General features: G+C 34.1%; 1 protein-coding gene across 2 annotated transcripts; it reads left to right on the plus strand.

Moving 5' to 3' along the window:
* Positions 1–994: 994 nt before the first annotated feature.
* Positions 995–4,451, plus strand: LOC110428558 (MATE efflux family protein). Of its 2 annotated transcripts, XR_002446476.2 has the most exons (4): positions 995–1,728; positions 1,835–2,707; positions 3,253–3,934; positions 4,036–4,450. XR_002446476.2 is itself a non-coding variant. In XM_021444416.2 (3 exons), exons 1-3 carry the CDS (start codon positions 1,675–1,677, stop codon positions 3,829–3,831), a joined length of 1,506 nt encoding a protein of 501 aa, XP_021300091.1. In that variant the 5' UTR covers positions 995–1,674; the 3' UTR covers positions 3,832–4,451. The 2 variants fall into 2 exon arrangements, 1 of the variants encoding a protein (XP_021300091.1); XM_021444416.2 differs by having other exon boundaries at positions 3,253–4,451.
* Positions 4,452–23,555: the final 19,104 nt, after the last annotated feature.

The raw sequence follows: 23,555 nt of genomic DNA on the forward strand, positions 1-23,555 counted from the left end.
AATGGATTGAACCAAATAAAAGTTGGGTGACTTACGCGCACATATAAAAAAATTAATGGTAAATAATAATTGATAAACAATACACCAAATATTTAGCAATAAGAAAATAAAAATGCTTATATGAAGTCTTTTTTGTATTTCAAAATCTATAAACGTGTAATTTTTAAATTCTATAAGCAAATTTATATGTTAAAATATGCGGAGTTTAAGAATTTCACCATATAATTGTATAGGATGAGGACACTAAATATGATTTTAACTCCACAAGTGGGGTTATAGGGCTTGTCACATAATCCATTAGAAATATAGAGGAAACGAATCAACCCCAATTTTGTTTATAAAATTTAAAAACTTAATTTTATAATCCATAACATAATTTTCATTTTCTTCATTTATTTATTTTTTCTTTCCTTTCTTATGCATCTTTCTTTTTTCCTGCCTTGGGCAAAAACGACCAATGAGATTGTCAACAACATGGTGCTTCGTCAACCGAGATTGATTTTTACCTTATAAAAGGGATCCAGTTAATATTTTTATAAAAAATTATTAAATTTAAAAATATACTCATATCCACGATGTATATAAAAGTTTCACATCAAGAATACTGTCTTTCTTTAATATATATTTGACAATTGAAATCTTATTATTATTAAAAAAACTAGTTGAATATTTTCAATGAACTTAATATTTGACATGCATGATCTACAAGTATAGAATCCAATGGACTTAACAAAATATAAACTGTCTAAAAAAAATATAAAATGATGTAAAACTTAGAAGATTGCAAGTTCAAGTATCTCCTAGTGAAATATGCACTAGTATGGAAATAATAAAAAGGGAATTAAGTATTGTTAAAAGTAAATTAATGAGAAATCAATGGAGATAGGAACTCCAACTAAACCGACCTTCCAATTTCTGCCCACTCCCTTTCTCTGCACTGTTAGAACCCCCAAAACTATCATTTTGAGTAATGGAAAGCCTAATGAGGAGGACCCCCACTCTGTTTCGTCTCTGTCGCTTTCTCTCTCCTTTCTCTGAATCAACTTTTTCCTTCCTCCTCTTTATATATATCTCTGCCTCGCCGCCATTAGCAAAGTCACTTCCTTTTCCGATTTCCCTTAGCACTTATTTCAGTACTATACATACTGCTGCATATATTTTTTATGGCAAGCCTAAGCTACAAGATAGCAGCAAACCCCTACTGGAAAACTACTCTTTTCTTTTTCCTGCTTTCGACTCTTTAAATATGTTGCACCCTCATCCTCTGTCACAACCCTTCTGCTATTTAATGCCTCCTCTCCTTTTCAAGACTTCTGCTTCTTGTACCCCATTTCTCTTCTTTAGCCGCTGAGGGATGGTATAGGGCAAGGGCAAAGCCAAAGCCAAAGCCAAATAGCAGTTTGTTTTTCTCAGCTCTAGCTTTCTTTGATTTCTTGCTTTCTGTTGAAGTTCTTGATCGTATAAATTTGAGAAAAGAAAGACTATATTGAGAAATAGAGACTTAGGCATCAAGGCCAGTTCTGTTCTAGTCTTAAAACTTGAATTAAAAAAAAAAAGGAAAAAGGGAAACTTGGGCTTGTTTTTGTTTTTACTGTTTGATTAAATCATTCCCTTGGAGACTACATGCTATTTTAGATTTCTTTTCGTTGCAAAACCATTTATTTGCTGACACTTATGGCAGAAAAGGACATAGATTTCTCTTCCCACAAACTCCCCTCTGCCTCACAGGTGAGCCCTTAGGATGGGTTTATATATATGTTTTCTATCTCTCTTTTTTATTATTCTTATTGTTATTGGTTTCTCTGATCATATTCACATTTGGTGAATATCTCAGGTTCTTGAAGAGCTAAAAGAGCTATGGGCCATGGCTTTACCTATAACAGCCATGAACTGGCTCGTCTTTGTTAGAGCAGTGGTTTCGGTGCTGTTCTTAGGCAGACTTGGCAGCCTTGAGCTAGCCGGCGGTGCTCTGTCCATAGGATTCACCAACATCACTGGCTACTCTGTGCTTGTTGGTCTTGCCTCAGGGCTTGAACCAGTGTGTAGCCAAGCCTACGGGAGCAAGAACTGGGAGTTACTCTCCCTCTCTCTCCAACGCATGATCATCATATTATTTCTTGCAATCATACCAATCAGCCTGCTATGGGTGAATCTTGAGAGCATTATGGTGTTCATGGGACAAGACAAAGATATCACAGCAATGGCAGCAACTTACTGTATGTATTCTTTACCAGATCTTTTGACAAACACTTTGTTACAGCCATTGAGGGTTTTCTTAAGGTCACAGCGGGTGACAAAGCCTATGATGTGGTGCTCTCTGGTGGCTGTGATGTTCCACGTGCCACTTAACTATGTGTTGGTGATGGTGATGGGGCTGGGAGTACCAGGTGTGGCAATGGCGTCAGTGGTTACAAACATGAACATGGTGGTGCTGATGGTGGGGTATGTGTGGGTGAGTGGACGGTGGGAGATGAGATGGACGGCTGGGATTGGAGGGGTGTGTGGTGGGGTGGTCCCACTTTTGAGATTGGCAGTGCCCAGTTGCCTTGGGATTTGCTTGGAATGGTGGTGGTATGAGATAGTGACTGTCATGGCTGGTTACCTGCCGAATCCCACACTGGCTGTGGCTGCCACTGGGATCCTTATTCAGACCACCAGCATGATGTACACTGTCCCCATGGCTCTTGCTGGCTGTGTCTCTGCCCGAGTAAGTTCCATTGCAAACTATGCCATTACTCTGTTGCATTATTCATCTTTTAAGGCAAAAAGAAACTCAAATCGAATGGCTTAGAGCCTAACAGTGAATAGATCAAAGCATCTATAATCTCTTACTTTCTTTGATTAGTTGAATTATCTGATTCAAAAATGGTCTTGTTTTAATGCCAAAATTGGAATCTGAAGTTATCTTTCAACAACAAAATATAAACAGTTCTATCATCAGGTCACGACATCATTGGAGAAGTCTAAATGGTTATAAACAGAATGGGGAAAATGATTGTTCGAGCTCAACTTGATCTGTTGGTGATTGCATCACCTTTTAAGGACTTATGTAGGTCATCCTCATACATGTAATGTGATTGGACAGAATTAGTAAAAGACAAGCAAGAAGTTGTTTGCTTTGTGGTATTGAAGCCCACATTCAATTGGTGTGTGACAAAACCACATAACCAACAAAAGTGAACCAAATGGCCATTTTGCCTTGCAAATATATGAAATATCCCCTTACGCATCTTTTGTGCAAAACAAATGCAGGTAGGAAATGAGCTTGGAGCTGGTAAGCCACACAAGGCCAAGCTCGCGGCCATGGTTGCATTGGGCTGCGCCTTTGTGATTGGGATACTCAACGTGGCTTGGACGGTCATCCTCAGGGAAAGATGGGCTGGTTTGTTCACCAAGGATGATCTGGTCAAACCATTGGTTGCAACGGTCTTGCCTATCATAGGGCTGTGTGAGGTAGGAAACTGCCCCCAAACAACAGGTTGTGGCATCCTACGTGGCACGGCGCGTCCTGCAGTCGGGGCGCGCATAAACCTGGGTTCGTTTTACTTTGTGGGCACGCCAGTGGCAGTGGGCCTAGCCTTTTTGCTAAACGTTGGGTTTCCTGGGCTGTGGTTTGGGCTGCTGTCCGCCCAGGTGGCATGTGCTGTGTCTATTCTGTGTGTTGTGTTGCTCCATACTGATTGGGAGGCTGAGGCTTTGAATGCTAAGAAGCTCACCAGCGTGGAGATGAGCTCATGCAATAGTGGACATGGAGAGAAGGGGTATGAGATGGATGAAGAGAGGAGAGGGTTTTTGGGAAACGGAAATGATAAAATAGATGACGTCTTGTAAAGAGAAAAGGACAGGGATTGTGGGGGTGGTCATGGGATATGTGCATGAGATGGTGCTTAGCTTTATGGGATACTGGTTTTGTAGTCTAGTTGCTTTTGGGGAGGTAGCTGACTCATGTTTGGTATATATATATATATATATATATATATATATTCTTTTTATCAGGTTTCTTTTGTGTAATGTTTGCTTTTCTTTGGATTTCAGGGTTTAGTCATTTGAGGACCTATTCTTGGGGCTGTTTCGTTGCCAGGAATGTCACTCACTCCCCCATGCAAAATGTTAAATATTTATGAACGATGGCCTACCCTTTGCTGCTACTTTTTAGAGTGGGCTTCTCCATTTATTTTCCTTTTTCCGTACTTGTTTTGGAGAGGGACTGGGGAAGCACCAAATTAGTCGTAGTTGTTTATGTGGCAGCTAGCTGCAAGCTTTGTTGGTTAAGGTACGATGTGCCCGTGTACGAAAGCAACATCTTTTGTTGTGACGCACCTCTCATGTACCTTCGCCATGACAAACCCTGGTGCTTGAATTTTGAGCTAAACATCTAATAGTCACATTTACAATCCAAATTAGCATCAAATTGCTCTGGGGTGTTGAAAATAAACATGTTTAAATAGAAATCTAAACTTCGCTGAAGAGGAATGAGAAATGAGCTTTGCGATTGTAGATCATGAAAAGAAGTTTTTCAATTATGAACTATTTTTGAAACAATTTTGAAAGCACTCAATTTATGTTCTATAAATGTGTTCCATAAAAGGATTTTTATTTGTTTTCTATTGAACTAAATTGGTGTTGATATAAAGGACTGTCATTGCAACTCAAACTCTTAAAAAAGGTTTAAATCCAAAACCTGTTCCTAGAGAGTCAATGGTCATCAACTCTTGCTAAAAAACAAAAGGGTGATGAAATCAAAGAGAGGGTCACAATGACCCCAACAAAAGGCCGATTATGTGCAGAACTGTTCAAGGGACCGCTTCCCCACCGACCCTCTTTGGGGTTCCACTGCTCCACCCTCCTAAAACAAATACTACTTGACAAGGCATCACTAAATCTAGCTTTTTGTAAAGGCATATTTGCATACAGTTCAAAATATTAATACAAAAAGTGAAAAACATAAAAAAAAAAATCCCAACATCTTACCCAGGAGGATAACAGTACCGTCGATTCCCAGGTGAGATTGAAGGAAGCAAAAATTTTGGGTCCTTTTGAGCCAGAGGGAACAAGAGAGCAAGGCGCTGCAATCATAGGGATTCATGTTGCAGCATTATTGGGGCGGTCGTTGTCACAGGTGTTTGTAAGCAATAATAATAATAATAGTAATAGTACACAAGTGAGAAGAAGGTTTGGCCTTTTTTTCTCTTATATAAACATAATAGCAGGCCCTGGAAAGTAGTGGATGGGGATCGATGATCAGTGGCTTGGGGGTTACTTTATGCAGGCCCTGGAACGTGACGTCTGAGTTCAGGCTTTGGGACAGTGCTCAGGAGGATGGGGGGAGGCTCGAAGATACCTTTGCTTGTGTCTCACACTGCTGCACATGGTGAGAGCTGGGCAGCTGGCACATTTTCAATTGAAAATGATGTTCGTGGACTGTCCTTGTCAAGCTATTTATTCGGTGCTCCATCACTGTTCATGTTATTTATTTATGATCTCGAAATTTTGCGCATATCTTTTAACCTTTTTGTGATTAGTTTCATATCAATTAATAACACATCAAAAGATAACATGATTTGATGGTCTCTCTTCTCCTTCGTGTACCCTTACAAATGATGCCCCAAGTATAGAATTACGAATAGATTATGGAGTTGTAGTGATGGATATCGCATTAATGTGTCCTTGGCATATCCAATCAAGGAGATGTTCTAGAAAAAGAAAAGACCATGCCATATCTATAAAAGTATAGCTAGAGCATACAGACAATGGTAAGAATAACAAATATATTTACGAATTAAATTAGTTGACTCTACCAAATGGTTTGGTTAAGTGGTAAGTATGCTTTGTCAAGTTTGGAGTTCGACTTGTGCCACGAACGCTTGGTGAAGATAAAGTTACTCCTCTCTCCAAGGCAACCAAAGGGACCTTTATCTGGTGAGGCTGACAAATGCACCCTGGTGCCTTGGCAGGTATGCGGCGCAGTCTATCTACGCACCCATTTTACTGACCAAGTGATAATGTAATTCTGACAGAATATTGTAATCAAATTAGATAATAATATTATATAATAATTCTAACTAGATAATTTGTATAATATCTGAACAAATATATTTACAATCCTGTTGTAAGTGATCGGTTCATTGACTAAAATTTTCGACCCTCGGATGAAGTGCTAGCGCGACTCTTGAAAAGTGGGGGGGGGAAGCAGAAGAGCCCAAAAACTTTTTGCATGCGCATCAATTCTCAACTAGATTAGAAGACTGTGGAAATCCAACTTTATGCTGCTTATAAAGGAAATGAGATTTCATTTTCATTGTCATTGCCCACATGTGAAAAGACAAACAAAGAAGTCAATTGCAGCTCCTCTTGATCTGGTAAATTGACCAAATGCTAATGCCCTTTGTTTTCCTTTCATATGTTTGGTGCGTATTCCTCTGGTTGGCCTTTGATGGGTTCCTATACCTTAACTCGGGGAAGATCTTTGGGTGGCCGCCTTTACATATACCTCCGGTGCCAAAAGATATACACATGAAAGGGATCCTATATATGTATGTGTATATATATATATATATATGGGATGCTGCGTGCTCCTTTTCTCTATTTGATTTTCTATTTCAAATTAATGTTACTATGGTCAGTTACACTTATTTGAGTTGAAAGTTAACGGGGGCCAAGGGCAAACGTCTATCTTCAGAAAATCCCAAGGGGGGGCCCCTGGCTCCGGCCTGGCTATTAGAGCTGGTTGAAAATGGAGCAGTTGTTTCAGCAAATTGGAGGACAGTATCCGCAAAATCCTCGAGTTGACTTCCGACAATCGTTTTGGCCACCACGAGTTGCCGTCAAGATGAATTGATGGTCACCAACCAGGATACCAACAAGAGTAGAAAGTGACAAATGTGGATGATCAAGGAGGTTCTAGCTAGGCAAAATCATCATCGGCCAGGGGTCACGCAGCTCCTAATAAGTCCATATTTCTAAGCCTATCAAATCTGATTCTTCATTTCTAACACAGATTGAAGTTTGCTTGGCTAATTATTGTAAAGTGGCTGTCAAGTCAGTTTGGTTAACAACACCTAAGTTGAAATGCAGCCTACCATCTCCTGCTTGCATTTTGGACTTACTAAGCAGCAATTAGCTATGGAGTAAGAACAAAAAAACATGGAAGATACGGATTAAGTCAAGCAATGGTTAGAATTTTGCCCTGGAGAATAATGGTCTAAAAGGAGAGAAATTGTTATGTGCATGATTACATGGATTATGGATGGAGTCTATTCCAAGTTTTATATAATCCTAATTGGTATTATTGAAATATTTTACTTCATATTTATTTCGTAATTTGTATCATGATGACGTTTTTTTTTCTAAAAGAACCATTTATAATTTCAGTTCTTTTATGTAATCATGAGCTGACAAAATATTTAAATTTTCACATAATATTCTTTTTCAATTCCATTGATGACCAACAATACACCACAAAATTAATCAAAAACAAAAAAAAATCATACTAGCAAGAAAAAGTTTGATATTAAAACCAGAAAAGCTTAAACCCTAAAGCATTCTTTGTATTATGACCGTTTATTCAACTAAATGTCATAACGTGTCAAGCTCGGGAACCGACTGCTAAATGTGGGAAAAAAACAAGTTAGGAGTCATCACCAATCGTCTTTTTTAGGTGCGATTGGTCACCTATTAACTCAGTTTTAATCGACGAAATCCTAAATTAATTTTAAGTCCGTCAAAAAAACAATAAACTGATCCATGTATTTTACTTAGAGTTAGATTCGGGAGTATAGTTACGTATAAGGAAGGATCAGTACCTTTGTGACACCCGTTCCACGAACGGTACTATTTAATCATATATTATCCTAACCCATTAATTTTATTTTTATGTTTTCTTAATTTGATTGATTTAATTTATCTTTATTCTATTAACAAGTTAAAATATTTTATTTGATTTTATGAGTTCGACATACACGTGATGCAATTATGAAATGCATAGCAAAAAATCTGAATAATGCCAAACGAAACCTTTATTGAGGATATTTTTTGAATCCGCCCATCATACTGGTGGAATCTGAAAACATCCCTTCACTTAGGAATTATCGAAGAAACTCGCCTTCACAAGTTTAACGAGTAAATTCCATCATTGGGGTAGTCGTTTGCATGTAAAAATGATATTTTTTCGTGAATGTAAACCTATTATGAGCAAAAACTTTTTTATTAAAGATATTTCTCTTAATGCTCTCATCATACTGATGGGATCTCGAGATATCTTTTTACCTAGGGAGTTTATCGAAGATACTCACCTTCGCAAGCTTCCTCGAAAAGTCCCATCATCGGGCTTATACTCCTATACAGAATATTTCTATATGCCATGACATTTAACAATGCACCAATTGTACGTGATGCACTCATAGATTCAATGTTTGTTTCTTATCTTTCACAAAATTTACCATTTTTCTTTGTATGCATATTTATCATGAACAAATATTTTATATTTACTTATTGTTCCATTTTTATTTTGTTATGTGTTTTGCTATGTAAGTACTTATTTATTTGACTATATGAAATTTCTCAAAATCATAGTTTTAGACAAAATATTTTTATCTTTTTATTTATTTATATGTATACGTACTTTGTCCATTTCTTTTTGTATTATTATTGTGATTATCGAATTTATTGTTACCATTAATTCCCTATTTCTTTCTTTTATATATTTTGATTAATTAGTAATTAAATCTATATAATTTTATTTATTTAAGATTAAAAATTTCGAGATTTAGATTAAGAACCTCCCATCGTACTGGTGGGGTCTTAACTAACGTCCCAAACCTAAGGAAATTCTTTTGGAATTGCGACTTCTCGCATTCCATATGAATATCTCATCATTGGTTTTGATTCTGGACTGGTGGGTATTATACATTTTTATTGTTATTATTTAGTATTTTATTTTATATTTTATGTTTTTTTTTCATTTTCATACAATTTTTAGCTAGATTTATTTTTCATAACCAAATATTATTTATTTACTTGGTTCTATGTTTTCACCTCTAAGTATTTATTTTTTCTATCCCATATATTTGTATTTTTAACCTAGATCTACTATTGTTTATTATTATTTTTAGTTAGGCATTCATTTTTACCTATGAACTTATATTCTATAAAACTAAACCTATCACTTCATTATTAAATATTTATCTATCTCTTTATTCGTAATATTTTCTTTTTTTTCTTTATATTTTTACTTAATAATGAATAATTTTTATAAATACAATTTTTACTTTTTTTATTTTAATTAATCACATGTCAAAACTAATATAATATAATGTAACAGAATTGGACCAAGCCTTCAAAGGAATTGGACTACGTTCCTTGAGCAAGAGGTGGCCCAAGACAACAAAGCCTGTTTCAACAGATCTGACCCCAATGCTAGCAAAGCCTTGCCCCAAAACGTACCGTTTTGGAGCTTATGCTACCACCTTGGAATGCTCCCAAAATGACGTCGTTTTGCCTCCTTTATGCCTAGGTATAAAAACTAAATTTTCTTCTCTCCCCTTCATTTCTCCTTCTCTTTTCTCTCTCTACCGCTACTCTCTCAACCTTTTCTCTAATATTTTTCTCTTCCTCCTCTCTCTCTCTCTTTATGGTCAGTGGAAGCTTTTCTTTTTCTCTTCTTCCCGCTAGCATCTGCCCTTTTCCTCTTTCTTCCTTTTTCTTTTATTACCTGCTTTCTCTTCTCTCTTTCTTTTTTCTTTCTTCTCTTTCTTCTTCCTCTTCTTTCTTCCTTGCCGCCGGCCTCTTCTTTTTCTCTCCTTTTTCTTTTCTTTTCTTCTTTTTTTCTTCTTTCCTACTCTTTTTCCACTAGTGATCACAAAGTTGGGCCAAGCAACCTTTTTCCTCTCTCTCTTTGCTGCAGAGCGACAGATCTAGCCCTTAAAATCTCTCTTTTTTTGAATAAATCAGACCTCCCCCTCTTTGTCGCTGATCACCCAAAACTTCAACTTGTTGTTGTCGGCTTCCTAATTGGATCTCTCTCTTTCTCCTTTAGCTGGCCATCCCACCTTCAAACCCTCCAAAAAAGCTCACAAATCTCCCTCACCCAAACAAATCCAAACCAAAAATCCTAAGCCACTACCGTCTCTCCCATTTTCATTTTTTGTATATACATATATATATATATTGTATTTTTTTTTTTGATTGTTGTTTAATGTGGTTATGCTGGCTGCTAGAATTTAGGATTTTTTGATTGCTTTGGGTCTAATTTTGTGGTCTTTTTTTTGGTTTAGAGAATGGGATCTTTTATTGTGTTCGGCTCTGGTTTTTTTTTTGTTTCCAAAATCCCCCCTTATTAAGTCTGCCTCTATTTTAACAGATCCAAATTCTTCAAATTTTGGACAATCTCAAGAGTGAAATCATGTGGTTTCTCAAGGCTTCTGGCACAAGCAAGCTTGGGATAGGTAGTTGGAAGTGACTAGAGAATGAGGCTAAACAAACCTTCAGTCTTTTCCCTTCTCTGTTCTTTTTTAATTATTTTTTAAAATTTTTATTATATTATTTATTTATTTTTATTTTTGTTTTATTTTTTACGGAATAAGTGTCTACACTAAGTCATTAGCTTTTTATAACATTCAAATGTGCCTTTAAACTTTGATTTAGGTCCAAACAAGCTCTTAACCTAAATGAAATTTAATCAATAGTAGACCCTATATTAACTAACCTTTTTTCCTCATGTGGTCAAAAGTGTCTGTTTTTTTTTTTGCCATGTAAGCTAGCCAAGTTTATGCCACTTGGATCTGGTAGTGGATTTAATGATAATTATATTTTTGTTATGCTTAAGGGTTTGTTTATATCTAAATCAACGGTTAAGGGTTTGTTTGACTGCAATAAAAGGTGAAAGACTAAATTAAATAATTGAAAATAGCAAATATACTTTTTTATGGTTTATGTTAGCTAGAAAATTATTTACCCTACGTGGTGGGATTTATAATTAGAAAAATATGTACATTTTTAATTGATTGAATTAAAAAAAATACATTTTTGTTGTAACAAATTCTTTTTTTTTTTGTAAAGTTTTAGTAATGTGTAATTTTTAGTATTTGATTGACATACAAAATAGATAGAAAGTGAAAATTAATGCGAATAAAGTACTTCTAGACTAAGCAAAATGCAAAGAAAAGGAAATACTATAAGAAATAAAGATAGTAAATATTAAACCTTATCTATTAAGAAAAGTTATCAATGTATCTTAAAGAAAAGGAAATATTAGAAGTAGGAGGGATAGAGCATCATATAGAATAGAAAATGTTACATATTGTGAAACTCCAACCTTGCATTAAGTAAAATTGTTTAAATTTTAAATAATTAAATGATGTTGTAATGTAATTATGTTGTTGGATGAGTTGTCCAAACTTTTTTGTGTTAAATTTCTCCCTAATATTATGTTGAATGGATGTAAGCTTGATGGATCTAAGAATGGGAGGAAAAGGAAACCAAAAGGATACATTTTTACAAGTTAAGGCATGAAGGCCGATCCTTGGGAGTCTTGAGGCTTAAAATAGCTATTGGAAGTAAAAAGATCGACCTTTAGTGAGGAAGGTTCTATCCTTGGATAATAAGGCACTTAAAGTAGGTTCTAGAATGGAGAAAGATCGACCCCCAAGCCATGTAGGGTCAATCCTTACAAGATGGGAACTTTGGAATAGCTTCTAAAAACACCAAGATTGACCCTAAGCTTTCAAGGGTCAATCCCCACAAGTCAGAATCTAATTTCAACCACTGGACCTGAAAAGGATCAACTGTTGAGATGAAGGGTCGATCCTTGTAGTTTTGGTAAAAACAAATAAAATAAACCTAAGGATTGACCCTAAGCTTTAAAAGGTCTATCCCTAAGCTACAACTGTGAAAAATAAAAGCCCTAGGTCGAGTTTAATTTCTCATTTGTTTCAGCCTCTAAACACTTTCTCTTACTATCTAAACCCTCTTATAGCCTCTTAAACCATATCTAACAAGAACTAAGCCTTCCAACTCAATCTTGAGGTAAGATTTAGTCATTTTTTTTAGTTTAAAACCCATGATTATAGCTTAACTCTCATTTTCTATGAATTTTAGCATATAATCTTGATTTGAGCTAAGGTTTTTTTGGGGTTTTACCTTCCAAAGAAGATATTGAGGGATGTCCATAGTTGAACAATATACACTTTAAGTTTGAAGCTTCATTCTCAATGGATTTAGAATGAAGAATATGGATTTACTCGACTAGTTTCGAATAAATGGATTTGGTAGAAAATTAGGAAACTCATTTTATAATTTATAATGTTAGGATTTGTTGAGCTTGAGGATTGTAGAATAAGCAAACTTTGACAAAGTGATGCTTAGAAACATGATTTTGTCAAGGTTAGTAGAGACACTGATAACTATATTATATAGAGTTATTTTGACATATTTTCGGGGCTTAAGTAGCTAGATTTTAGAGATTTTAGGTTCAAATTTTAACATTTAAGGTATTTTTCTAGTTTAATTTGGATTAATTGTGGAGTTATTAATTTAAATCATTTTCATTTAATTTTACGTCATTTTTGCTCTCAGTTACTTTAAGAATAGTTATTGTTGATTTCTCTCATTACTTTTGTAGAATATTTGATGAAAAAGGTTCATTTGATGAAAAATTGCATAAGTATGGTTATAGTGTGAATCGTACATGCTTCAATATTTCAAGAATAACTTGAGCTAAAGAACTTTAATTGATGCAACTTTTGATCCATTGGAAAGCTAAGAGAAATGGTTACTTTCACGTTTACCACTTTACCCAGTTCATATTAGATCGAGGTGAAAGTCATGTTAGAAGATGATGGACTATTGTAGTTCTACACAAGACAACATGTTGAGTGAAGGTCGAGGCTTTGAGTTGCTCAAGGCTATAGCATTAAGGAAGCCAAGGCTACAGTGTTGAGGATAGCAAGTCTGTAATGCTAGTGAAATGAAGGGTATTATACATATTCTCAAGGCTAGAGTGATACAACACTAAACAGAGGAAGGTCATGGCATTATTGTAGCAAAAGGGGCAACCTCGAGATGCCAAGGAACCCAAGGTCATGGCTCTAGAGAATTTTTTGAAAATAAAAATTTGACAAGATTTTGAAAATTAGGTTATATGTCTATTTAAGAGACCTTTTTCATAGGTTTAGAGAAGAAGACGATAAGTAACTATTCTGGAGAAAAAGAGCCAAAAACGAAGTAAGAAAGCAAAAGAATTTGAGAAAGAATCAACATCAAAAGCTTCAATCATTAGTTTCTTTCTCTACTTTTGTATTTTTTTATTTTCTTTGACTTGGATTAGTGGCTAATTTTCTTTGGATGATGTTTTATTTAAATATTATGAACTAATTTGCATTTCTAGGATTGTGGTGGATTTCAACATATTGTCTGAATATTTGTTTCTCTTTTATTTACTATGAAGTGGTGTAGTTTCGCTTATTCAAATCTTTTCTTAATGCTTTTAATTGTCTAGCCAACAATTAATTGATTTGTGAATCTAATTGAGACTTGATTGAGAGATTTTAGATTAGACTAAGGTTCGAATAGTATATGTTCACATCACTTTGGTAATCTAATTTACGATTTGGGTGGACATATGCCAATTTCCATATATGGCCAAATTAGAACATTAGCTTAATGAACCTTATTTGGTTGATTGTTATAGAAATATAGTGACTAAATTAAGTTAGGTATTTGTGCAAGCATCTTGAAAGAGACTTGTACATAGCTTTGGATTCTAGGTTAGTGAAACCACCCATGGTTGTAAATAATAAGAGAAACTGATATCAGATGAAGTGTTGAATGAACTTATAATCTTAATTTTTAATATATTACCTTTCTTAAGTAATTTTAATATTTGTTAGTTAATTTAGCACTTGCTTTAATTTAGTTTGAATTAATTTTTTGAAAATTTTAGTTACTTAAATAAGATTAATTTGTTGTAAATTTTAGTATTTAGTAACAAATCTTCATGGGAATAATAGTCTACTTCATCACTATATTACCTGTTTGCGGTAATGTGCCCTTGCGTGTAAATTCAATAACAAGTTTTTGGCACCATTGGTGGGGATTTTGTTTTGTAGGTTTGTTTTGTCATTATATGAAAAGAGCAAAGCTCGAAGATTATACCTTGTGATATAAAGATTGAGAGAACATTTTTAAGACTTCGATGAGAAAATCAACAAAAGTTTGCTCAAACAAACACATTGGCGGATCGGCAAGATGAATAATAAATCCAAAAACAAAGTGGTAGCTGAAAATTATTGCTCAAGGGATTATGTTGTTCAATTGGTGTAAGGGAATCCATCAAGCATTTGAAAGATGGCTATTCAAGCCAACAATTTCAAGATCAAGCAAGCTATTATCACCATTATTCAAACTTTAGTTCAATTTAGGGGTCTATCAAACGATGATCCAAATGGTCATATATCAAACTTTTTGGAGATTTGTGATACTTTCAAATATAATGGTGTAACAGATGATGCAGTTCACTTGAGGCTTTTTCTTTTCTCATTGAGGGATAAAGCTAAAGCATGGCTGAAAGTGCTCCCCATTGGCTCAATAACAACATGGGATGATCTTGCTTAAAAGTTAATTGCAAAGTTCTTTCCTTTGAATTTTGAGTTTGAATTTGACTAGTGTTGCTTTAGTCTAGGTGAGGATACCACCTTGAGATGTTAATGAGAATATGCTCCTATGACATTTGATTGTGATGATTGGGATGGGACTGTTAGGTCCACTATAACTAAATGACGTATTGAGATAATGGTTTGAAGCCTTTGGCATTAATTCATATGGTTAAATATGCATTGAGGCAAGTGCATGTGTTAATGCTTGGTAGTTTTGTATTTAGGATTTCAAACAATCGACCTTGTTGGTTTTTTTGAGTATGTACTAGTAAATGTCTCAACACTTTGATGGTATATGGGACTGTTATGTATATGTGTAATTGATATGGAATCCCTAGGAGTTTGATATGCACATATGTGTTGAATTCGAGTGTAGTAGGCCACTTGAAGTTGATTTTGGCTTTAGCATGGTGGTTGAGTATTCCCAAGAATTTATTTGACATGATATGATTTAAAGCTATAAGCATGCGAATTTGCGAAAGGACAAGCCCCGCTATTTGTGATACATGACATATGGTCATAACTTGATGAGGATAATAAATGAATTAACTCCAAAAATGTGCTTAAGTTTCACCATGCTTGGCAGAAAGCCTATGAATTGATAAGGTTAATTGTGAATGCGATTGCTTAAAGGCAAATGATTTGAAAATTCTAATTTTGGTATAGTTCCATTTGGGAGTTTTAATTGAACTTGGTGTACATATATACATATTGTTTTGAAGACTAGTTGGAAAATTTGTTCAGTATGGCCTATAATTGTTGGCTTAGAACCCTAGTATAAAGGAGTACCATTTAATGTTTCATGGATGATAGATATTTCAAGACCATTACCTAACAAGGCTTGCATTGAATATTGCGATCGTGGTGCAAGATCGCTTCGTAGTAAAATATGCTTGAAAGTGAGTTTGGCTCATTATTAAAATGTGAAGTATGTACTTGCAAAGGAAGGCAAGTTTTGTAAATTATGGTATACATGATTATGAACTATTCGAAGCTTACCAAATATTTAAGCACCATTATGCAGTTGTATCATTTATGGATTCATGAGTATTGTATAGAAAGAGATAGTCCATAGAGGGATTTGTCAAGTGGTGGTTATGTTTAGAGCTTGGTTATAAGATTGAGAATGCCCTATCGTGTATCTAAGGTGTAATATGAAAAGCCTAAGGGCACATACACATAAATAAGTTCTATATATTCTAGATGAAAGGCTAGGACACCTTAATAGACTTGATGATGTTGACTACTTGGATAAACAAGTCAAATAGTTATTGAGCATTGATTTGAGTCCTTTAATTATGAAGCAATATGGATGCTACTATGAGTGCTTTTGAGCGTTGGAAGAACAAGTCATTTGAATGAATTAATCCATAAAAGATTTTGATGAGGATATGAGCCACAGGGTGATGATTTGATGGAAAAATACACTTAGATTGAGTGACTCGATTGAAAATTTGATTTATGCTTATTATTGTCAATGATTGACAGATTCTAAGCAATTCTGAGTATCAAGAGACCATGATTTTATGTTATGGCTCAAATTTGAAATATGTTTAGAAATCCCCTAAGTTGGTGATTGTGGTTTAAATGAGTTTATCTGGGGATAAATTATTAGTAGGTATGGTTATAAGCATAACCATATGCCTAAAGCTTAGGCCTCTATAGCAAATTAAGTGCTAGCTTTGTGGGAAGAATGATGGTGTGTAAAATGTGACTTTCATGGATCAAAGAATCCTACCTTGTGACTTTGATATTTTGTCTACGGCTTTGGCATTGTGTGATGACTTTGATGTGGCATCAGTGATTTTATCACTAGACGTATTTGTTCTGATGAAACAAACATTTGAAACTATCTAGGAAGGATAGCTCTTTTATATGTGTCTAATGGGCAACTCTGTTTGAATAAGCTTCCCGAGACTTGTTTTGATCAACGATTCTAATTTGAATATCAAATGTGAGCCTAAATAATAAGGCCAATTACCAGGGTGAGAGATATATCTGATGGGATAATATTAAGCCTCATTAAAAGGCCGAATTTGGATGACCATGAATAACTTATGAGTAGTTGGGTAGTATATGAGTATATACTAACAAAAAGAGTTATGACTAATGTGACAAGAGATGTGTGGAATTGTTGTGAGGATAAGAATACATGCAAATGTTGGAAAAAGGCAATTATTTTTTGCGCTGATGTAGACCTAACGATGTTTTGGTATTGATATGCTTTTCGAGGCAAAGACAAGAAAATGTGAAAAATGTTTCCCTCATATGTAAAGAGTGCCTAATAAAGATAAGGCAAATATTGAATTATGATCCACCATTGGTGTTATGATTTGAGCGTTGGAAAGGACAATTAGACAAATTTGTAGTTGTTTTTATGACCAATGTTTTGTGTCAAGGAATTTGGAAGGATATGTGAAATGCAAGAGAATTACGCTTCAAGTGCTTAAAGAGCACTAATATATCAAGTCCCTATTATGAATTTTGATTAAGCAATATTGGTTTTTGAAAAGTATGTGATGTCTAAAGGTGGGGTAGAAGTAGACCTTAGTAAATGAAATTGGTGGAGAAATGGCCGACGCCCATGCTAGTAAGCGAGGCATATGAATTATTTAAGGGGTTGGCCAACTATCCTAATGCATTGCTTAAAACTCTACTTGGATGTATCCCACGTGTATGTACAGACTCAAAAGGGACATTAATTATTAATTGGTTTTGGGAAAAGCTTCAAGAAACAACTTGATTGTCTGATTGGGATCTTAATTATGGCTCAACATCCATAAGTGGATGGTCTATAAGAGCTTATGATATGAGTGTTCAAGAACATGCAAGAGATTATTATATGGACTTGTTAGAATTTGACTAGACTAATGATTTTAAATCTAATAGTTAATGTAAATTAATGTGTAATATTTTAAGGATAAGGAGAATAATGCTCTGTAATTGTAAATGAGACATGTCTGATGTATGAACCATGCTTAGCCAATTAGTTATGATTTTAAGTTGAGGGGGTGATGACATAGCCCTTAAATCAGCTCTTGTTTAATGAGGAAATGCTTTAAGGTACTTAGCATTGAGATGCTCTTAGATAAATTTGAAGTCAAATATGTTAAAACATGTGATGTTGCTTTGATTGAACAAAATTTGAAGACAAATTTTATAAGGAGGGGAGAACGTAACACGTTGATTTTGACATAGCCTATACATGATAGGGGCTAAGTTATTGAAAAGTAAATTGGAACCCTGATTTATATACTTGTGGAGTATGTATATGAACTATATGTGTAGAGAGAATGATCTTGAAATTTTTTGTACATTTAAAGGCTTCTTTGATGATATGTGAATGTGTTAAGTGTGGAAAGCATGCCTTATGAAACTCAGGCAAAAATTTGATGAACACATTTGAGTAATCCAAAGGTTTAATGCTTAGATTAAAGTTTTGATCTTATGTTTGAGTATTTGAGTAAAAGATTTAAGTCATATATAAATGGTTTAAGGTTGTGGAAGAGATTTAGAATGGGTTTAGACTTTAAAAGGAATAATTTTTACAAATCTGGACCTAAGAAGTCGACCATAGTGCATAGAGGGTCGATTTTATGAAGCAAAAAGTAAGGAAATTCATGCATTTTAGTCCAAGATCGACTATAAGTTCTCTATATTTGATCTTAGAAGGGAAAAATTAGAGAAATGTAAAACTTTCTAGTTCGGGATCGACTATAGACCTTTCATAGTCAATCTTTTTAAGGAAAATTGAGTAAAAAGTGAACATTCTGGTCCAAGATTAACTATAGACCTTCCATAGTCTATCTTGTGAAAGGGAAATGAGACAAACATAAAACTTTGTAGTCCAAGATCAACTATAGACCATCCATAATTGATCCTCAGTTGCCCAATCAACTTAAAAAAGGCTTAACAATTCCTTAGGTGGCGTTTGGTGCTTTACAATGCAATGTGATTACAGGTAATGTGATTGCAGATAATGTGATTGCAAGCTATGTCATTGTAGAGAAAATAACATTACAGTGTTTGGTATACAAGCAAAATAATTATTAAAATGCAGAAAAGATAACATTGCAGCGTTTAGTTTACAAGTAGTTTGCTGGAAATGTAATGTTAATTTTCAAAATTATCCCTAGTTATTAAAATATAAGTTTAATATATTTATATTTTTATTATTAATTTTTATATAATATCATCTTTTAAATATATTTTGAATGTCATATATTTTATTTTCATTTATTATTATAATCTTATATATTTTATTTTCATTTCTTTAATATAAATTTTTATATTATATATTTTATGTTAATTTATTTTATTTATATTATATATATTTTAATTTTTTATATTTTATTTTATTTTAATTTTTTATTCTTATGTTATATATTTTATTTTAATATTTTAATTTTAATTATAACATTATAAAATATTTTTAATAAGATAATAAAATTGAAGGGTAAAAATATCTTTAAGAATATTACAGAGTGTAATGTAATGTGATTGCATTGGTTTTAGACTGCAATCACATTACATCCCTTAGCTGTAATGTGATTGCATTGCAATCTTACATTGTAGTGGTTTGTTGTAAAACAAACACTGCAATATAATTTAATTGAGCATATTGCAGGGAATATGCTCTCACTTCCCCCATACCAAACACTACCTTAATTTTCTCTTATTCATTTGTTCTTCCACCATTTTCTTTGAAATTTTATACCCTTTAAACCTCCGAACTCCAATAAACAATCTTGGATTCTAATTGTTAAAGGTAAAGGTTTTCACTCCCAAAACCTTGATTTTCATGGTTTTCATTTTCTTTTTCTACCCATTTGAAGCCTTAAGCCACATATGAATTTTTAGAGCTTTTTGGAGTGAATTTGGAGCTAAGAATCGTGCAATCCAACCTCTAAGCTATTTTTTTAGTGCATTATTCAAGGATTTGAGCTTATATTTTGAATTGCTAAGGATTTAGGTAATTTTAGAAAAGTTGGCATTTTTTGAAAACTACGATTTCATTAGTTTTGTGATGTTTTGATGTGTTTAAGGGAAGATTAAACAATTTGGATGCATTTGTGAGCCAAAGACAATTGAGAGGCTAAGGATCAAAGCTTGGTTGTGAAGCACCTCTAATTTGTCACTATGAGTGGGATTTAATTAAATGCATGTGATGTATCACACATAATAACACGCACTACCATGGTACTAAATGTTGTGCATGCCTAGATGTTTTTGCCTAGGTTGAATGATGATATATGTATGTGTGTGTGTGTGTGTATTTATATTTTCCTAGAGGTATCTGCCTAGGTTAGAGAACAAATATGATTGTATACCTAGATGAGGATACTTAGGTTAATTAGTTATCTGAGATAGGAAACTTATGTTTGTGTGATTTATGGTGAGCCACATGGTGGCATTGTGTTGGAATCCCATGGTATGTAGGCCCTAGAGCAAGCAGCCTACCCATGGTGCGATATGAATTATGGATTAAGGATCATGCCAAATTATGGTGAATGGACTGCCCTATGAGGCACATGGGCATGATATGTATTTAGGTTAATGGCATAGTGATTGAGGTGATGTTATGCAAGTGAGGCCAAAGAGTCATGTTTGCTTATGGACATGACATATGCATGAATGCCCATGTAATTGTGGTTGATTTGAGGATATGGATAAAGTTGTTAAGCCATGATTGATTGGATTGAATATGATGAATACCCATCTGGTGTCAAAGGCATGAAGGCCTATAAATTGATTATGTTCCATCTGATGATGCCTTAGAGATTTAAAGGCACTTAGAATTATACCAAACTTAGAGATGACTGAAGCTAGTTGAATTTGGAATATGGTTGGATGTGGACAAATGAAATGTCATAAGCAAGATGGCCTGATTTATGGATATCTGTTCCTTCCGAAGGATGAATTTCGAACGTTGATTTGATTTGAGGATAAGTTGAGTCCAACCCCTGTGACTATGTGTGTGCTTATAGGGATAGTGGTAAGTAAGGATAGTAGTGTTAGTCTCACCTGTGACTCTCATCTACAGTGCTTTGATGCCACCATCCGTTGAGATTACTTTGGGTGATGCCATCCATTGGGAGATTACTTCGGATGATGATTATGTGCATGATGCTACTCATCTGAGAATACTTTGGGTGATGCCATCCATTGAGGATTCCTTTGGACAATGATTTGATTCTTCGCCCGTTGCTTCGACACGTGTATGATCTAACTCTTTGCCCATTGCTTTAACATGTGCATGATTTATTTCTCTACCAGCGACTTTGCCCTGAATGTGATTTGACTCCATCGACTGGCCATTGTGCAATATTTTACTAGGTCTAAGGAAGACCACTCAAAGATTATGATCTGATTTATGAATGATGTGACATAGCCTCGGATAAGCTCAAATGAAATGATTTGAACGATTATGATATCTTAGCAACCAGTGTGTGCTTGTGTATGTTTATATGGATACAGCTTTGAGGATAAGCCTAATAGCATATGTATCAAGTTGGAGACTCCCTAAGGATAATTGATGTGCCTTTAAAATAGGAGAAGTATGATTGAAATATAGTTGATATTTGATGGAACGCTTTGAGGTAAGAAAATTATAGATATTGAATATTGAGATTATGCTTGACTACTAGAGTGAGCCTATAGAGCCTAATTTAATGATAGTTTTAAAGTTAAGCCTTAATTTGATATGCTTTGATGTGGTGAAATATAGTTTAAAAAATTATGAATGTGATACGCCATTGAATTGTGATCCGGCAAGGTATAATACGATGAGATGTGTATGTCGGATATTAGGATGATTCTCAAACTTTCATCTTTTGGAGGTGTTTGCTTATATTTGACAGACGGCTAGATATGCCAATATATGTGTGTGAGGTATTATGCTATATTAGCATCCCTCCTCACTGAGTATTAAACAATTTACCCTTTTGTTTTACCATGTGCAGATAAGTAAAGCTATAAGATTGTGTGGCTAGTGTCATCGTTGGATGGACACACATTTGGCATCCGGTAGGTTTCCATCCCATTGGTCACTAAGTTGAGTCCAAACTATGTTTGCTTTCAATGGTGGTACTAGTTTCCCAACCATGTATATTCGGGATCTGTGCAGGCATAATGATACCATTTTTATGTATATAAAGGTTGTATGATACGAACCTGCTATGACAACCAATGTATGGCTTTGTGAGAAATGAATTAAATATTGTGTATGAACTATGTGCCAAGGAAATATTTATGTATTTAAATTAAAATATTATATGAATGTATGAGATTGAAAATCCTTTAACAATGTGAATATGTTTGGCAATTTTGAGGTTTGCTCAAGTTTCACGGGTTTGACTTGCCAAACTCATGCACCAGTCAAGGACCACCGAGTTTGGGTCGTGACACCTAACTACGCTAGTGTGGGTTTTCACCATAAGAAGGAAAAGTTTGAGTACCTTAAAGAGACGTCGTTCTATAATTAGGAAGATCGTAGCATGGCCTCGAGTAGTGTGGTGTCGACCATGACCCTTATTAAATTCATGAGACACGGATGCCAAGGATTTTTGGCAATAGTCTTGGATATCTTGGTGGATGTGGGAAATGTGGCAAATGTGCCAATTTTGGGAGAGTATGTTGATGTGTTTTCGTAAGAGTTGTCCAGATTACTTCCAAAGAGAGTTGTTGATTTTGCACATGCAAGTATATGTATTGAACAAGTAATGTAGTGATGAAGTAGAGTGTTATTCCTACGGAGATTTATTTCTAAATCTGTACTAAAGACTAAAATTTAGTGTAGTGTCAACCATGGCCCTCGTTAAATTCGTGAGACACGGATGCCAAGGATTTTTGCCAATAGTCTTGGATACCCAGGTGGATGTGGGTGACGTGGCAAATGTGTCAATTTTGAAAGATTATGTTGATGTGTTTCCATGGGTGTTAACTCGAATTACTTTCAAAAAGAATTGTCAATTTTGCACACATAAGTATACATATTGAATAAGTAATATAATGATGAAATAGAAAATCGTTCCCATGGAGATCTATTCCTAAATCTTTATTAAGGACTAAAATTTATAAAATAAATTAATCTTATTTAAGTAATTCAAAAATTGAAGAAAAACTAATTAAAAATTAACACTAAATAAACTAACAAAGTAAATAAGTTGAGAAAGCAAGTATATTTAAAGACCTGAGATTGTGGATTCATTCAACATTTCATCTGATACAAGCTTTTCTTGTTATTTATCTTTCTTGGATGTTTTATTAACCTAAAATCCAAAACTACGGACAAGTCTTCATTGAGTTGCTTATACAAATACCTAACTTAATTAGTTCACTATATAGTTATATAAATCAATTAAATTAAGTTTATTAAGCAAATGTCTTAATATGCTTATGTATGGCAATTGATATATGTCCACCTGAATCACGAATCAGATTATCTAAATGATGTGAATATACACCATTTAAACCTTAGTCTAATATAAAATCTCTCTATTTAGTCTCAATTAGATTCACAAATCTGTTAATGGTTGACCAAACAATGAAAAGCATTAAAAATATTTTTGAATAAGTAAAACTACACAAATTCATGATAAATAAAAGATAAAATTTATATTCATAAAGCTTAATACTTATTTTGACCTTGGCACCAAACGATAAAATGGATACTTTTCAAAAAAAAAAAATTAAATATTTAATTTTTTAATTTATTCCAAATTGAATAAAATTATTATAAGTGTTTCATAATTAAAAAATAAAACAAAAACGAAGCCTTCCATATTATTTTACTCAAAAATTATTTTCAATAATTATTTTATAAATTACTTAATTATTTTTTGGATGATTTAAAGAGTGAATTTTATAATTTTATAAATAATTTTAAGAACAAATAAGCATATAAAC

This window comes from Theobroma umbraticum, unplaced genomic scaffold (assembly GCF_002168275.2).
Source record: "Theobroma umbraticum cultivar Fairchild unplaced genomic scaffold, ASM216827v3 scaffold_302.0, whole genome shotgun sequence".
Taxonomy (NCBI): Eukaryota; Viridiplantae; Streptophyta; class Magnoliopsida; order Malvales; family Malvaceae; genus Theobroma; species Theobroma umbraticum.

What these genes read in the sequence shown, in the direction of transcription:
- LOC110428558 (XM_021444416.2), top strand. Translation starts at nt 1,675, where the DNA reads ATGGCAGAAAAGGACATAGATTTCTCTTCCCACAAACTCCCCTCTGCC. An exon ending in AACTCCCCTCTGCCTCACAG is followed by an intron (nt 1,729 to 1,834) that starts GTGAGCCCTTAG and finishes TGAATATCTCAG; the next exon opens with GTTCTTGAAGAGCTAAAAGA. An exon ending in CTGGCTGTGTCTCTGCCCGA is followed by an intron (nt 2,708 to 3,252) that starts GTAAGTTCCATT and finishes AAACAAATGCAG; the next exon opens with GTAGGAAATGAGCTTGGAGC.